General features: G+C 41.7%; 1 protein-coding gene across 2 annotated transcripts in view; it reads right to left on the reverse strand.

The window, feature by feature from the left end:
- Window positions 1-14,293, reverse strand: part of TMPRSS7 (transmembrane serine protease 7) — a 50,352-nt gene that overhangs the window by 658 nt on the left and 35,401 nt on the right. For both annotated transcript variants that reach the window (XM_058295856.1, XM_071214824.1), the window contains 7 exons: window positions 13,138-13,274; window positions 11,590-11,697; window positions 9,451-9,561; window positions 7,086-7,202; window positions 5,502-5,673; window positions 3,724-3,992; window positions 1,176-1,312 (listed from right to left, as the gene is read on the reverse strand). In XM_058295856.1, coding sequence (XP_058151839.1) covers window positions 1,176-1,312; window positions 3,724-3,992; window positions 5,502-5,673; window positions 7,086-7,202; window positions 9,451-9,561; window positions 11,590-11,697; window positions 13,138-13,274 — 1,051 coding nt within the window. The remainder of the gene's footprint in view (window positions 1-1,175; window positions 1,313-3,723; window positions 3,993-5,501; window positions 5,674-7,085; window positions 7,203-9,450; window positions 9,562-11,589; window positions 11,698-13,137; window positions 13,275-14,293) is intronic.

Raw genomic sequence — 14,293 nt, forward strand, 5'->3', positions numbered from 1 at the left:
GGTTGACCTCTATCTCTAGGCCATGCAACTTGAGAGGTTGGCTCATGGCCAGGGGAGGAAAAAGAGGTCCATGAGGCAAGCCTAAGCATCAATGGCAGGGAAATCACCCTCACTTGAGAATCTCCTCTCATTTCTCAATTCCAGAAAGAAAAAACTCAACTAAGTCAAAGTTCAAACATAACTCCTAAAGTATTACAACTTTAAATTAGAATGTCTGGGTTTCATTTTCCTATTTTGGAGGGTAAGTAAAGCTGCAATTTAAGAGGCAAAGTCTAATTTAACTCATAAATCCTGTTGGCTCCATAGAACAGAGCTATGTAACTGAACAGCTGCAGGAAGCACCCAAAACATTGTAGCTTTAACATCAGAGACAAGAATTCAAATCACAGCTCAGGCACTGACTTACTGGTTGTATGACTTTGAGTAACTTACCTAATTTCTCTTTGCCTCAGTTTCTACTTTTGTAAAATGGGATGAAAGGATGATTTGAGTGAATTTACGTAAAAGGCCTTGACACAAAATAGAAACTCAGAAAACAGAAATCATTATTTTAAGTTTTTGTGGCAAAGTAGCTAAGGTTACGGAAAGAGAGGGGAACAGTTTTGACTGTCCTTATCCTCTAAATGATCTGTTCACTCACCCTGTGGATATCATATAAATATCTGGATAGACTGGAGTCTGAGGCTCAGATAAATGTTCCCTCAAAAATGACCTCCAATTGTACACCGAGAAGGGTCTACTCAAAGGCCTACCGAGTATTCTCTGCCATTGCGCCCTCTCCTCTTTGCTTTCCCCCAGCCTGTGCTTCAAAGGGGTGAGTAAATAAAGGCCTTGTTATTGTAGAAGGCTCAGGAAATAGCAATCTTGACAGAGCATCTCCATGTGTATATGTGGGCTCGCTTCTTGGTTATGAGAAAATCATGGCACAATGATGAATTATGAGCCCATCTTCTGAATATTGGAGAATGCATGGGACCTTGAAAACCGGGTTCTCCAGACCCAATTCTTTCACCAAGTCTCCCTGGTTTTAGGCAATTGGATTATAATTAATCTCTGGGCTGCTCTAATGAATTCAGGGCAATACCTGCTCTAATTATTTCCCAGTGTTGTATAAACTAAGTGTGAAAGCGTTTATGAAAAGTATATGTTAGGCAGAGGAAGGTAATATGACTTACTTTACAAGCATCTCTCTTGCCTGAAGTTACACCTGCACAGAGCATCCGCGACGTGATAATCCCATAGGTGGAGACGCAGAGGGTTTGGTCCATGAGCTCTACCTCTGCTTGCTGCAAAACAGCAGAGCCTTTATTGTCTGGAAATAGAATTCATAGATAATGATAATGTCTGTGCATATTGAGGGTTTTATTAAACAATTTACTTACAGTATCTCCTTTTATCCTCATGACAATGTTTTGAGGCAGATCCTATTATTATCCCCATTTTACTGATAAAGAAATGGAGGCTTAGGAGACTACACCACTTGCCCAGGGACACACAGCTAGCAAGTAATAAAGCAGGAAGACCCAAGGCTCGGACCTGATCGCCTGACCCCTTTGCCACGCTCCTTCCTGGACCTCCTGCCTTTAATAGGACTGTGAGAGAGCAGTGGTTATTATCAATATTTACGAGTCAGGAGGGTCCTTTCAATGGAGAGTGTGATGGGTTGATTGGGTCCTCCACAAAAGTTACCTTGAAGTCCTTGCCCCCAATACCTTAGAATGTGACTTTGTTTGGAAATAGAGTCATTGCAGTTGGAATTCATTAAGATGAGTTCATAATGGAGTAGGATGGCTCCTAATAAGAAGAGGAGACACATGCAGGGAGAAAGTCTTATGAAGATGGAGGCAGAGATTGAAGTGAGGCAGGTACAAGCCAAGGAACACCAAGGATTGCTGGAAAACAAGAGTTACTAAAAGAACCAAGAAAGGACTCTTCCCTACAGGTGTCAGAAGGAGGATGGCCCTGCTGACACCTTGATCTCAGACTTCTGGCATCCAGAACACTGAGGGACTAAACTTGTTGTTTTAGGCCACCCAGTTGGTGGTACACTGTTGCGGCAGCCCTAGGAAGCTAATGCAGAGAGACATAACTATATATGGCAGTATTCCAGGAACCATAAAAACATAGCAGCTTGGTTAATGGCCCTTTCACTTCCTTTAAACCTGTCCGGCTAAGAAGATTCAGGAAAATAAATACACACACACATATGCTTATAAAGAGAATATCTCAGGAAATGGATGTGGCTCAATCAATTGGGCTCCTGTCTATCATATAAGAGGTCCAGGGTTCAATGCCCCAGGCCTCCTGGTGAGGGCAAGCTGGCCCACGCAGCGAGCTGGGCCATGCAGAGTGCCGGTCCACGTGGGAATGCCGCCCCGCACAGGTGTGCCGCCCTGTGTGGGAATGCAGCCCAATGCAGGAAAGCTGCCCCGCGCAGGAGTGCTGGCTGACACAGAGAGCTGGTGCAGCAAGATGAAGCAACAAGAGACACAGAGAAGAGAAAATAAGAAGACATAGCAGAACAGGGATTTGAGGTGGTGCAAGAGAGTAATCGCCTCTCTCCCACTCTGGAAGGTTCCAGGATCAGTTCCCAGAGTTGCCTAATGAGAATACAAGTAGACGCAGAAGAACGGACTGTGAATGGACACAGAGAGCAGACAACAGGGGGAATAGGAAGGGGGGAATAAATAAAGTAAATCTTTAAAAAAATAAAAGAAAATTTCTCGTGATAAGTTGGCTGAGGACTCATCCCTCTTGTGATATATGATCATGTAACTTCAGCACTGAGTACAGTCCTGATAGGTTAGTTGCAGTGTTCAAACTGTTAGTTGCCTTCCCTTGTTGGGACGCTGAGACTTCAGCATTACTTTAGTCACTCAAAGAAGTCACTATCACTTGAGCAGCTGTTCACGATGAATCTTCAGAGTGTCAACACAAGGTTGCGGGGTAACATTCAAAGTTTACAGAAAATCTGTCTGTCCTAAAACCCTTGGGAAGAACTGAAAATCTGAGATGATTGGGAGATCAAGGGAGAAAAAAGTATTAGCACTAACCTTTGGGGAGATTCTAGCAAAGCTTTGCATTCTGTCCTTCACTAAATACTCAGACTCAACCTTTAATCCTGAGCAATGGAAAACCTTGGCAGGGCGGCTGTAGAGGCTTGGCTAACATACACCCAGCTTTTGTGTATATTTAAAATGATACCCCTCTGGGGGGAGGAATTGCAGAAAGGAAAAAAGATATTTTCCTCCTAGGTTGATGTGTCCCCAGACCCAAACTTGCCCTTGAGCAGGATATACTTGCATACTTCTCTGGGAGCTGACAAAGTAGGGTGTATGAGTCCATTTTTCCACTACATGCAACCAAATCATTTATATGAATAAACAGGGAACCTAGAAATAGCTCAGGAGGAGTTACTCTTGTATAAGGAAAACCTAGCAAATGCCTCAGGTCTGAAAAGGGCCCATGCTATCTAGCCAATCCTGCCTTGCTCACAGATACCCCTTCTGCCATCGAGTGGTCCCTACTTCTTTTGGAGTAGGTGGAGGGCATCATAAAACGGGGTTAATAATCCTCTCTCCCATTTTACTTCAAAGAGTTGTTGGGAGGCTTAAATGAGACCATGTACACAAATCCCCTCTACGAACCCCAAAGCACTAAAGCAACGTGAGCCATTGTTATTATCTGGAGGGAAGGGCTATGACCATTCATTGGTGTACACACCTGCTTCGTGCCTTCGCCCCCAGCCGGTTATCCAGCACTTCTCCCCACTGCGCACTTTCTGGCCAGCAGGAGGTATGCATATTGGCTGGATGAGCTGTTTCAGGCTATCAGGCCAGGCAATACTCAGCTGCAGCAAAGCAATATCATAGTCAAAGGTCTGGCTGTTATAGTACTCGTGGACCACAATTCTTCTCACCGGAGAAACAAACTTGGCATTCCCCTGCACATACATCCCGAGGTGAGCAGTCCATGGTGTGGGGTCCGATAGCCTGGTAGAAACAGAATGAAGCACAGAGTCAGTGGTGTGAAGAGCCACATGTGGTTGTGAAAAAAACACTCCTCTAAGAGATAAGCACTGAGAAAAGGGAGGCCTAGCTTTGCATCCCTACTGTAACCCCTAGTTTGGTCCAGGGACATGGCAAGAAATCCAACTTCCCTGGGCCCTTAATAAGACCAGAAACGTGCTAAGTATGGAAGGGGTGGCGAATTACAGCTATGATTGGAAAAGTCACTCACCAAACCCTAAGGAAATGTCTAGAAATTTTCTTGCTACTGGTGCTACATGAACCACATACAGGTCAAGAACATTGGTGAATAGGATTAACTCATTAGACTCTTCCTCTTCCTGCTGACAATGATATTTAACAGTGACAGACAGGACCAGTAAAGTGGTGGTCCAGGGACCCTTCTACAAAATGCAAATGATATGAATTCTGAGATAGACTAGAACTCAAAATACTAAAAGCAGAATTTTAATGAAATGTCTTATTGCAAAATACCAGAAGCCTTAAAAATCATGGTTCTAGCTGCTCAACAGTGACCATTCATGGGGACACCCCCCTCCGTGAGTCCTGCCTGAATCCTAATCCTGACCCCAGTGTCCTTGCAAGAGCCAGCAAAGGTCTTGCCATCTCTTTGTGAAGCTCCCACCTCCACCCACATGGTAGCCTTGCTCTGGCTCGAGAATGTGGAAGTTCTCGAAGAAAAATAAAGACAAAGCCCAAAAAGTGTGGTCACTAACCTGTTTAGCTGACTTCTGATGGGTGGCACTGGGGACCAGGGGGATGTTATGGTCAATATATTATTTAAAGCAGCTTCATAGCATAAAAGATGAATGATCAAATGGAGGAGAAGTTATTTTATTAAGTACACCAATCCTGGAATTTCCGGGAGAATCAAATACTCAGATTGTATAGACAAGTTGAAAGACGCCCTTTTTAAAAATTCAGAATGATAAATGTATGATATTGTTTTTGTACCTAAGATCCAATAGATTGCAAATAAGTTCAAATTTTAAGAAAGGTTATTTTCTAAGCTTTCCTTTAATCCCAGCTTTGCCCTATAATCATCTAACAATCCCATTGGTAAAGGCAGACAGAGCCCTTCCAATGCCTCCCCTATTTGACCTTTCAGATCCCTCTCCTGCTCCTTTTAGGGTTCCCTGTACTTCTGGCATCCTCAAATGCCAGATCTTATCCATAGTCTCTGAATGTTCCTATAAGCTTCACTCCCTCTAACCTGAAAGCCTATCCTGTTTTCTCAAGCCTAGCAAAAGCCTATTCATTCTTAGTGTTTCTTTTGTGTTTTTCTTTTTTCTTTATGTGCATAATATCTTTAAAATGTTAGGCACACATTCAGTATCCAAAAAAAGAGAAACAATTGAATTGATTGAATTTCTCCAACAGGGAGCTCTTCCCACGACTTGAGGGCAGATGTATGTATTGTCTGTGGTCAGAAAGTGTACCGCTTTAAAGAGAAGATTGTAATGCCCTGCCTACCTGCTTCCATGGAAACAGTGGGCAGCGGAGAGAAGCCACTCCCTGGAGATGACTGAGGCGCCACAGTAGGCAGATCCGACAAAGTGGAGACTGACTTGCCATGGCCAGCCCCCTTCCTGGGAGTCAGTGCCCCCGATGATGCGGTGGAGGGTGGAGGAGCTCCTGCTGCAGCCTTTAATAGAGAAAGGGTCACCTGATTTAAAGGCAAGCTTAGAAGAAAACCTGGAAACTATGTCAGTTTTAGTGCTGGGCTGGGAACTAACAAAGTAAGCAATTTGAAATCTTCTGCTTATCCAGAAGAGAGAGACTATATGGGTCCTTCTAAAATCAGCACCAAAAAGCTGATACAGAGACACACACCCACTTCCTGGAAACATACCTGACACAGAGAGAGAGGAGGAGGGGACTTGATAGTAATAGTGGTTTGATATAAACAGCAGTCCTTGGAGTTCAGGCTATTTGGTAGAGAGGAAAAGATCCTTTCCTAATGTAAGAGAGCAGAGAGTGTCTTTGAAATTCTAATTTGAGTGAAAGCATTTGGAGGAGAAATCATAAACCCAAAACAAATGAAAATCTGTTAAGTAAAACTAGTTATCAGAGCAATTGTTTTCTGGTACAAATGGTATTGACAAGAAAAATGTATAAATAACATGTTGCCACATGTCCAATTAGAAGCCACATGACTAATAAGAACATATGGCAGACTGCAATGATAAGATCATGGTTAAATAAAGAACCTATAAGGAAATTATAGAGACAGAAACTAGAATACAGGTTACCAGGGTCCGATGTGGGGGTAGGGATTCAGAGTTAATACTCACACTGTACAGACTTGCTATTTGGGATGATGGAAGGGTTTTAGTAATGGATGGTGATGATGGCAGCACAACGTTGTGAATGTAATTAAGAGCACCGCATTATATATTTGAATAGGTTTAAAATGGTAAATTTTAAGTTGTATTTTTGTCACTAGAATAAAAATTTTAAAAACAACAACATAGGACTGCACAATACAGTGAAAGTTAATGAAAACTATGGACTATAGTTAACAGTAAAATTATAGAAGTGTTCTTCATCAATTGTAACAAATGTACCACACTAATGCCAGGTGTTAATAATAGGGTGGTACATGGGAACTCTGTATTTTTTGCATGATTTTTCTGTAAACCTATCACTTTCTTTAATTTAAAAATGTGATATTAAAACAGAAATAAATAATGAAAGAAAGAAAAACAGAGATTTGGCACTTGTTTCTGTTCATGACATAAGGTATAAATAGTAAAATCATCCACTGTGTTCCAGCATCTATTTCTTTTCTTATAGGTTTTTTATTTAAGATCATCTCCCTTGATTAGAGGTATTAGAAAGTGAAAGTTGTCATCATAAACATCTACTGAGTTGTTTGTAGTCAAGAAAGGAGACAGAACCCACTCCACGGTATTTATTTCTGAGAAACAACTTAAGACTAAGTCTGCTGGTATATACTCTTCTTCCCTGGGCCTGTGACAACTGCTACCAGCAGGATTACAGCAACAAGAGACTGGAAATGAATACAGAAATCAGAAGGAACATGTCTCTACTCACTGCAGCCTTCTTCATCACTTCCATCTGGACAATCCACTGTCCCATCACATTTTGCATTTTGTTTCCTAAAGCAAATATCATTGCCACACTTAAAAGTTCTGTTGCTGCATGGAATACCTAAAAATGAACAAGAGAAACAGTTTTTCCTAGGCAGAAACAGGTTTGAGTGAATGACACAGAGGTACATGAAAGATGGTTTAAGCATGCAGTAGCTATTTTAAAGGTACTCTGGGGAAAATGGCAGAGAAAAATGAAATACCCAGAGTGACACATTGCTTCACCTCATCAGAGCCACTGGAAGGAGGGCAGGTGGACAGACCTGTCAGGAGTCAATCCAGTGGCCTCACAACCACTTTCACTCTAGGCAAGATGCAAAAGATGTGGCCACATCAGTGTCTTTAGGCCACAGTCTCTTTGCTGTTGTCTTGTTTAGTCCTTTAAGAAAAATCTTAAGCAAAATTCAATACCACACCCAGTCTTTTCTACCACTGGGGAGAACAAATGGACAAAACTTTGTGAATTACAGCACATATGTTCCCAACCCCGGAGGTGTGTATTCTGCAAGGGCTAAAGTAGGGTATGTCTCATCGGAGATGAGAAACTATTTAAGGCCCTCAGTATCCTACAGCTCTGGGCAGTGTGAAAAGTGAGTAAGCAGTTGGGAGGGGGCTTAGATCCCATGGGGCAGATGGATGGAACTGTATTGCTTGCAGTTGCAGATGCTATGCTTCTTGGCATAGGTGCTGTCTATCACCATCTTCTCGTTAGTTGTCCTGGGTGAGTCCACTGAACCCGTGAGTAGGTGTTGCAACTTTACTGAGAGTCAGGGCTCAATCAGCTTAAGAACAGACTGAAGATTAAAGTCTCTGAGACATATTTTTAACAAGGATAGTGTTAATTATAGATTCAAATAAAAGGGGCAAAAGAACCATGTGTAGGAAAATAATATATGAGTCTAATTCTGTTACACTGGGGACCACATATTCCAAAGTAAGGCCCGTTGACAGGGTGCTGAGTTCTTGATTTGTCTGCCCTGCCTGTAGTGTCTAGATGTCTCTAGAGCCCTCAGAAGCCCTGCTGTTTGGGGCACTGTTTACTGTGATACTCAAAGAGAGCCTACTGAGACATGCATAAACATAACTTCTGGAATAACCTCCCAACTCACTTTGAAATTTCTTAGCCATAAAAACTCATTTGTAGTTAAAATTTCCCCCTTTCAGTCAAGATCTTCTTCCAGCTTCATCGCTAGTCAGTGCTTGGTAATAATCCCCCAGTGGCAGCAAGGCCCTCCCCAGCGGAGTCATGTCTCACACTGAGGGGAAGGTAGTGTATTTATATGCTGAGTTTGGCTAAGGAGAGGCCACATTTGAGCAACAAGGAGACTTTCAGGAAGTAACTCTTAGGCAATAAATAATACTAGACAATTTCACTAGAAAAGGTTCATAAATACAACCATCGATATCAAGGCTCTGGCATAATGCTCTGTCCTCCTTCACTAGGCACAGCCCATCACCATCCCAAAATCCTCAAGATTGAGGAATGAACAAACATATGGGTGGAAAGAAACTATGGACTAAAGTAGGCTTATGATTATCTTAGCAATTGAAGAACTTGTATCACTGAAATAAAGGCAGTGGCCACCAGAGGTTCTGAGGAGAGAGAGAAGGAAGAATAGGTTCAACATGGGGACATTTCGGGGCAATTGGAATTGACCTGCATGACATTGCGATGACGGACACAAGCCATTATACATTCTGTCAAAAGTCTATAAAATTGTTCAGGGCAAAGTGTACTAGTCCTTGCCTAGTACAATGCTCCAATATGTGTTCACCAGTTGTTAACAAATGTACCACACTAATGAGGGATGTTGTTAATGTGGTAAAGCGTGGGAGGGAGAGAAGGTGGGGTATATGGGAATCCCCTATATTTTTAAAGTAACATTTATGTAATCTAAAGCATCTTTAAAAGTAATAAATAAAGGACGCCCCCAAAAAAGTGAGTAGGCGGGGAACAGATTTAACTCGGCAGTGGAGCACCTGCCTTCCATATACGAGGTGCCGGGTTTGATCCTCGGTACCTCCTAAAAAAAAAAAGTGAGCAAGCCATGAGAATCTACCTGTATTCACACATGAGCTCACGCACCCACCACACTCACAACCCCGCTCCACCCCAGTTCGGGCAACCAGCTCTCCTGTTTTGTCTGGGACTGAGGAGGTTCCAAAGAACTAGACTTATAGTGCTAAAACCAGGAAAGTTCCTGGAAAACTGGGCCGAGCTGATTACCCTACCCCAGCAAAGGTATTTCGATTCTGACTTAGGGGTGTTTTACAGGAAGAAAAGCAGAGCTCAGAGGACTCTTCCTCACTTTGAGTGCAGTTCTGCTCATCCTGGCCATCCTCGCAGTCCCTGAAGCCATCGCAGACCAGAGGACCATGCTGCCTGAAGGAGCTGGCATTGCAAGCCGGTGTAAGAGTCACTAGAATGGGAACAGAAAGAAAGCTCCTGAACCTGTGGCATCAGCAGGATTCTCTGAGAACCAGCAGTGCCACTCCGGGCCCATCAGGTGCAAATCATTAAGGTGATTTAAATAAAATTAAAAACGTCATGTCCTCAAAACTGACACTTCCATAAGGAAAAGCAAATGTTTAAACTTTAGTGTAATTCCTAGCACTTTAAAGGCAGTTAAATGCATTGTAGGTCATTTATATTATTTTAAAAAACAGCAAAATCATAAGCTAGAATCTAAATTGAATTTGTCCACCTTCCTAAACAAACTGGGAAACATCCTGTGAGCAGGTATCTAGGCTTGTTCATCTCTGTACCTCAAGCCCCTGACAAATAATATGTGTTCACTAAAGGTTTGTTGAACGAATTAAAGAAAAAGAGATGTACAGAATGATCTGCAGATATGTGGTCTATGTGGAAGGAAGTTTTCTTTAAAATTATTTTATCCTAAGAAAGATTCATTTCCTGGCTTAAGAAACACAGTGCAGATCTATCACAATTTCTCTTCCTAGAATATCTTCATGAGTTGCTTTTAGACCAATAACAGACACAGTATATTCTCAGCACTTTTGAAGGTATAACTCCCTTGAGATTTCTGGTTTTGTGAAAAGTTATCGTTCTTGTTCTTATCTTCTCCTTTTTTTCAGAGGTATCTCCTGGGACTGGGGAATGGAGGACATGGCTGCCCAGAAATTGCTCATTAAGGACCTAAGAACACTTAAAGGCAAAGTGAGGAATAAAGATTACCAAAGAATGCCTTTATTATAAAGTAACAACAATCACTTTTGTTTGCAGCATAACAGAAAATAATAATGTCCAAAAAAAGGAGACTCAGTAACTATATAATGGCCAATATTTGCTATTTTCTTAAGAAACAAAACACCCCATAGATTTCAATGATCAATGCACCTTAAGAGGATTTTGTTTTGCTTTGTCAATAAAAGGTGTGGAGTCACAGGCTGTTTTTAATCAACTTAATTTTTCATAGTTGATTATGTTATATTACCTGTGATGTTTCTCCAATAATATGGAAAAATTAAATAGTATCACCATCACAATTGTGTTTGAATTAAACATTCTGCAACTTCAGGGGAGAGTTTTAACAATGGTGCCACATGGTTCCATGACTCATCCTCCCCAGATTTTTTCCTGAAACTAGAGATAGATTTAGGAACAAGGTGCAATAAGTAACAAAAAGATCAAGCCAGGGACTCTCACCACCAAAATAGGAATATCAGGTACCCCACCATGTAGTGATTATGAGTGGAAATCAACTGCAAACTGTTGAGGTAAAAAAATATATATATCAACTGATTTTTTAATCCACAAACACCTATGCTCCATAAATGATTATGCTGAAAGAGTTTACTTCTCTGCAGATTCTGAGCTTCTCTCTAGATGAAGGACCTGCTCTTTAAGATGGCACTGTTGTGTGTGGTGGTAGTTTAAATTACTAACCCCAGATCTTCACTCCCTTGTGTCTGTATTCTGCACTCTCACGCTTGCCATGATCTCAAGGTGTATAGAGTAAACTTATCTGCCCCTTGACTTTGGCCTCACTATCCAACTTGCTTTAGGATACCAATGATGAAGGGCCAGTCGCAAGCCCAGGCCTTAAGAGAAACCTTGTGCTTCTGCTCCCCTTGCCCCCCCCCCACCCGCCTTTGCTTCCGCCACTGCTGTGATGAGCTCACTGTCTAAGGAAGAAAATCGCCATGTAGAGTAGACATGACCCCAACCCACTGGTAAAACAAGTTCAACAGGACCCACAATTGAAGAAGGGTGTCCTGCTGAGCCCAGCCTAGACAAGGCACATTGCAGACAACCCACTGACACATATCTAGAATAAATGATCATCATAAGCCACTGGGTTTTGGAGTAGTTTGTTATGCAGCAGTAGATAACGGCTAAAACGACCAAGGATACATACCACCAACCACAATGACCCTGACAAGTTATCTATACATAAGAAAGTCATATTAAAAGCTTGAATACCCACCACAGAAAAGTTCATCACTTTCATCAAAGCAATCATTTACCCCATCACAGCGCTGGGCCTGAGGGACACACAAACCAGAGAAGCATCTGAAAGATCCAATGGGACAAGCTAGAGGCAATACAAAATAGAAAAAGTTGGGTGGGTCCTTAAAAGTCAGCAGAACACATTGACAAAGAAAACAAACTGCTAAGTGGTTAGGGAGTTACCAAGGTAGCAGCACTAATTTTACAATTTCTTCAAATCAGGGCTGTGGATAAGTGAAAGACAAAAAACAGAACTTAGATAAGCAAATTAATCCTGCAAAAGCTCTGAGTCATCATTGCATCCAGGCCACATGCACTGACAACCATCTGCTGATTCCATACCCTTGACACAGCTCTCTGGCTTGATCATAACCCAGTAATGTGAAAGCGAATTTGTGCAGGCTTTAGACTCCTTGGGGATTATAAATGGACTTCTGGTGTCTCTGAATCTTTTGTGATGAGATGTGTTATTCTGAAGAGTCCATGTGATCTCTACCCCAAAATATATTAAGAACCACTGATCTTAGAAAATTGGACCTAAAATGACCTAGATCTTAAAAAATTGTACCTAGAACGTCTGGCCTCAAAACACAGGATTCTTGCCTCCCACCTCCCAGTCTATCATTCTTTCCACTAAAACCAGGCTACTCATCAAAGATCCATTCTTTTCCAGGTCTCGAATCACTAATCCTTGACTTATGGCAAAATATTATAAAAATAATATGTCATTCCTCCCTAAGTGCAAAAAAAAGGGAGGACACAGTCAAGTCAACCACAGTCTGTTCCACACACAATGGAATGGATATGCTGCTGGAAAATGTTCATGGTTTGAGCATACAATTAAAAACCAGATGGTTTACTATTCCCCTCTGTTTGGAATTGTACTATTCTGATATTCAGAATTCTAATATTATGAATCCAGAAATAGGTATATTAGGGATTGGCAAAGAAGAATTTGGTCTTAGAGAGCTTTCTCTAAGTCATGTCCTCATGGACTCATAAGAGGTTAACCTTGACTTCCTCCCTTTTAAAATGGGTAGAGAGTTTCCTGAACTATTCGTTATCTACTCTCTCCAGTTCTAATGACTTGCCTCAAATATTGCCTTCTCTACTGAATGCTTCCTTGTCCCTGTCCCAGTGGTTCTTAGCATGAAATTCAAGTTCAACATTCTGAGTATTGATATTTGAACTCCCTTTTTTGACCAACCAGCTCTCTCTAGGCATCAGAACAAAGTGAGCCACAACTGGTGGCCTCAGAGACAGTGTATGTATGTGTACACATCATATTTTCAAAGAATCATGGCTAGCAAGAAGAACAACAAACCAAACAATGGACTTGTCCTTTATCTTAGGGGTAATATAAGAAGACACAGTTCTATTATAAATCAGTCATTTTTTAAAATGCTGTGTTTTTTCTTCTGGTTGCAGTAGTTTTCATTTTTTAAATTCTCAGTTTTGAGTTATAAGATGTTATGCCCCATTTGGCTTTGTATCAAGGTTTCTAAGGAGTTGGTGCTAGGCTTACGTTGGCTGATGTTATAACTGCCATATTCCACCAAAAGTGGCTTGTCCGAAAGACTGGAACTGCACCGGAGCTGAATGTGAACGAAGGAGCTGGGCACTCGGAAAATTGTCTGGTGATCCATGTAGGAGCCACAGTACCTGAGGAGACAAGAGAGTGGGGGAAGACATGCGGTTTGAAGGTCTGTCAACTGCATTGCTCCAGACAGTGAATTTATTAATATTTGTGCATTTGAACTTCATATGCAGAGATGCTGATATGTGATTAGTTGTCCTGTGCTGAGTGGCTGAGATCGAGTAACTGCAGCCACCTCAACTCTCTCCTCTGCTAAATAGAAAAATGAGAGTACTGACTACAAATTAACTCTTACCCATTGCTTTCTCACCAACACTTGTAATCAGAAATATGAGTTTAATTCTCCCATTCCTCCCTCCTTTTACAGTTTAATAAATTGTGAAACAAGAATTGGCTGCTTTTGCCTCTGCAGAGAGAAATTCCTAAGCTCAGGTTGAAAATATACAAAGAATTCCAGCAACATTTAAAACTAAAGACAACAGCATTATTTTAATCTAAATTGAGATCTGATGTGCACTTCATAGTTTGTCCTTGGCAAAATTTCAAAGCAGCAAGGTCTCTCTCTAATAGTACTCTATTCACCTATCACCTACTGCACTCAGGTTCCCTGAACCTCTGTGAGAAAATGGCCCTCCTGTCAATAACTCTTCTTATATGAGTGTGGGGACCCAGGGCCCCCATTAAATCTTCAGTATGTAGCTGCCTGCATGACCTAGATGCAAGTTAAAAGTTACAGCCCTCCCCAGAGGGGAGAGAATATATAGATGGTATCATAAACTATAATCTTCCCAAAGCAGTAAGCGTTCTTGGTAAACGTTCTTCCAATGGGAGCAGTGAAAACATCACCAAACCTCACATGCGCCGTCACAGGACCCTAGCAGGAACTCTGTTCTCATACCCTATGGAATGTCCTTGTTACCCCTTTTATCACCACTCACTTTCCCGTCTCTATGCTGAGCCCTAAACTTCATTCATTTTCTGACAGCTACCGTCAAAGATTGTCTCCTGCCCGTAAGTCCCAATAAAGCTTATACCTCACTAAATGCCAGCTGTGTTCTTTGGACTCACGGCCTCACCAACTCAC

This window comes from Dasypus novemcinctus, chromosome 4 (genome assembly GCF_030445035.2).
Source record: "Dasypus novemcinctus isolate mDasNov1 chromosome 4, mDasNov1.1.hap2, whole genome shotgun sequence".
NCBI classification, from domain to species: domain Eukaryota; kingdom Metazoa; phylum Chordata; class Mammalia; order Cingulata; family Dasypodidae; genus Dasypus; species Dasypus novemcinctus.